This window comes from Volvox carteri (assembly GCF_000143455.1).
Source record: "Volvox carteri f. nagariensis unplaced genomic scaffold VOLCAscaffold_41, whole genome shotgun sequence".
Taxonomy (NCBI): Eukaryota; Viridiplantae; Chlorophyta; class Chlorophyceae; order Chlamydomonadales; family Volvocaceae; genus Volvox; species Volvox carteri.
The window spans coordinates 87,010-90,504 of NW_003307584.1; the positions used below are offsets into that span (position 1 = coordinate 87,010).

The 3,495-nt window shown below is 61.9% G+C and overlaps 2 protein-coding genes across 2 annotated transcripts in view; one reads left to right on the forward strand and one right to left on the reverse strand.

Moving 5' to 3' along the window:
- The window catches only part of VOLCADRAFT_94989 (uncharacterized protein), a gene marked incomplete at both ends in the record, with an annotated part of 6,987 nt that extends 6,008 nt beyond the window's left edge, over positions 1–979 (reverse strand). Inside the window, 2 exons of the mRNA XM_002954213.1 lie at positions 94–834; positions 974–979. Coding sequence (XP_002954259.1) covers positions 94–834; positions 974–979 — 747 coding nt within the window. The remainder of the gene's footprint in view (positions 1–93; positions 835–973) is intronic.
- Positions 980–1,267: 288 nt separating this feature from the next.
- VOLCADRAFT_94990 (uncharacterized protein) lies at positions 1,268–2,703 on the forward strand (the record flags this gene model as incomplete). Its single annotated transcript, XM_002954146.1, has 2 exons — positions 1,268–1,276; positions 2,293–2,703. 2 exons carry the CDS (start codon positions 1,268–1,270, stop codon positions 2,701–2,703), a joined length of 420 nt encoding a protein of 139 aa, XP_002954192.1.
- Positions 2,704–3,495: the final 792 nt, after the last annotated feature.

A 3,495-nucleotide genomic window follows, 5' to 3' on the forward strand; every position in this document is an offset into this window, starting at 1 on the left:
TACCGACCCCTCCCACACACACAAGATATGTACATCTGCTGTTCGACCCCTACACCCCACCCACCCCACCCCCTAGACCCGCGTTCTCCTCACCCGGAGAAGCGCCTTGGAGTTGCAGCACAGCACGGGGCAGGGCGCCCCCACCAGCACCCGATCTAGCAGAGAGATCAAGGTGGCCCGGGACAGCGGCTGCGGCTGCGGCTTGGAGAGTAATGGGGCCGGACACCCACCTCCTGCTGCTACTGCTGCTCCTCCTTGCCCGTTAGCAGCCGGCCAGGACGAGGATGACCACGAGGATGGCAACAGAGGGGTGAGCGGCCAGGAGCCCGTCCGCAGCAGATACATGGGTGTGGAGGAGAGTCCCGTGGTGGGGGGGGTGGGGGTGAGGGTTGCGGCTACTGCCGCCCGCGTGACGCCGTCATCACGGCCTCCAACACCGCCGCCGCTATTGAAGCCGCCAGCGTCGGCACCGGCGGCACCGGCGGCGCCGCCACGGAGCAGCTCGTCGTACAGTTTCTCGTCTAAACACATCACACAGAACGCGACACACCGCTCCAAGTGCTCCGAAGCCAGTACTCCGGAACCAAAGCGGGGAGCTGACGTGGACACCTGGTTAGGTGTGTTTGTAGCTCTAGCTGTAGCTGGGGCTGTAGTGCTCATGGTGGTGGTGTTCATGGCGGTAGTGGTCGTACAACCTGTCGTAACCGTTTGGTTATGGCGGTTGTGGTAGTGGTTGAGGTGGTTGGGTGGATTGAGTGCTGCTGCTGCAGCGGGGTGTTTGACCAGCAGCCTCCTGGCCTTGAGAAGAGCGTCCCGTTGGGGCTTTGACACACTCTGCAACCACCACCAGACCGGGCGGGGGAAGGAGAGGGGGAGAAGGGGGTAAGGGGAGGGAGAGAGAGTGGGAAGGGAGCGCGTCAGAGTGAGGGGACGGATGGGAATACGAGTAAAGAGATGCCGTACTATGTTGTACCTGCATGTTACTTGCGTATTGGTAGACAGGTCCCTCGCACACCGCCACCAGCAGCCCCACCAGCAACAGCCGACTGCGGGAGATGTCTCCAAGCAGCTCCGGAACCACCTAGAGAAAATAAATGTAATTTTAAAAGTCGTCAACCGCAAGATAGAAATGGAGGAAGGCCAAATTGGTTGACGTCCTAAATCGTACATTGAGGGAATTATGAAAAGCCAAGCAAGGAAAGGGAATACTTTGTTAGGGATTAGATTGAATTGGATATTGGTATACACACCGGAAAGCAAAACAAACATGGTGAAGGTAGGGCACATCAAAACACACACACTCATGCACATACATACATACATACGTACACAAAGTCTGGCATCACCCTTTCTCCGCTTTAACCTGGGTTACCCTGGGAAGCCTCAAGACACCGCTGTGTGGCATGTACGACAACATTTCGCCACCCCCCCCGCCCACCACACTTCCAACCCCCCACCATACCCGGGGATCAGCCACATCGCGAACCCAGCTGCATCCTCCTCCTCCTCCTGCTCCTCCTCCCCTGCCCTCCAGCTCCAAAACCTCGCACAGCGGCAGCAGCTGCGACATCAGCTCCCCAACCACCCCTCCTCCACCTCCTCCCAGTCCCGACACCCGAGCACAGCTCTCTCTCCCAGCCGCTCCCTTCCTCTTACTGCCCTTGCCGCCAACAACAGCAGTAGCAGTAGCAGTAGCAGTAGCACCGGAGGCGGCATCCGCGTCCGCCGCAGTAGCCGCTGCCGCCATAAGGCCCCTTCCACCAGAAGCAGCGGCTTCACCGTCGCTGCGTGGGCGTTTCCGCGTCGCAGTCCCCGACCCCGCCGCCGCCGCACCCTTCTGCTGCTGCTGCTGCTGCTCCATTGCAGCCGCCGCCATCGCCGTTGCACCCACCATCACCGTTGTCGCAGTAGCACCAGCAAGTCGCCCTGCCTTCCAGCTCCCTCCACAGGCACCCGCTGACGGGGGCGGTGGCGGCAACATGCAGCCGCCGTCCGCAGTCAACACAGCCTGCTTGGGAGCTGAGCTGCGCCTCCGTCTAGGCGCTGCCGCTGCCGCTGCCGCCCCGGCCGCAGCCGCAGCCGCTGCTGCCCCCTGCTGTTGAGGTATCTGTTCGCCATTTGGCTGTCCCCCTCCCCCTCCCCCTCCCTCTCCCCCTGGGAGGTCGTCCAGGTCCTCCCACCACTGCCCACCACCACTACCAGCACCATCAGCTGCCCACCCTCCGCCACTACCAGCACCATCAGCTGCCCACCCTCCGCCACTACCAGCACGTGTCCCCGTGTGCCCCTCAGGCGGTGCAGGAGAAGGTGGAGGTGCAGAAGAAGGTGGAGGTGCAGAAGAAGGTGGAGGTGCAGAAGAAGGTGGAGGTGCAGAAGAAGGTGGAGGTGCAGAAGAAGGTGGAGGTGCAGAAGAAGGTGGAGGTGCAGAAGAAGGTGGAGGTGCAGAAGAAGGTGGAGGTGCAGGAGGTGGACCCACCATCCGTGAAGGACCATAAGGAGCCGGAGCCGGCGGGTGGGATGAAAGACGCCCGGCATCCAAATCCGGATCCAGACCCGGATTCAGGTACTTGCCCCATCCAGCTGGTGCTGAAGGATGCTGGCTACCGGGGGTCACTGGCGGGGTCCGGGGGGTTGGCTGCGGCAGCTGCGGTTGCCCGGGCCCTGGTCCCCGGTACACTGGGACCTCCCGCAGTAGCAGATTAGCAACTGGCCGCACCTGCCCAGTGCTAATGCTGTTGGTGCTGTTGTTGTTGGGGGTGGTGTTGTGGCAGCTGCTGCGTTGGTGGCTGCTCCCACGTGGAATGCTCAATGCTGCTGCCGTATGCGGATTTGGATCTTGATTTCGATTTGGGTTTTTCGCCTCTCCACGCGGTTCCCCCTCCTCCTGCACCTCCAGCTTCCCCCCCGGGGTCACCCCGTCCAGTCCGTCCAGCAGCTCGGTGTCCAAGTCCCAGAACCACTTGGAGGCGCCGGAGTGGGAGGCAGAGGGGACGGGGGGGAAAGGCGCGTGGCGAGCGGCGGACTGAGGCCGAGTACTGTTACTTTTGTCGGGAAAATTACTTCCAGTCCGGAATACAGTCCCACTCGAGGCGGTGGGGAATGGCCCGGTGGCGGCGACAGCAGTAACAGTAGCAGCGGCAGTGGCGCGTTGCAGCGGTGCATGGGAGCCGGGTTGTTGTTGTTGATGGTGTTGATGGTGTTGATATTCGTGTTGGTGATGCTGATGATGCTGATGTGGGTTTGGGTGCGATGGTGGTGACGAAAGCGGTACCGGCTGGGCGGGAAGAGTGCGATTTGGGAGGAGGGGTGTGGCGGCGGCATGCGTGTGTGCGGATGGCGAGAAGTGCTGGTGGCCGGAGCCGAAGGGCTGAGCGTCGGGCTGTGGTTTGTGTCGCAGCTGCTGTGCATCCGACTGGCCAGAGACGCTACGGCTAGGGTCCGGTGCAGGAGACACGTGTCCAGCTCCTCCGTAGCCGCCAGCATTTTGTGAACTGG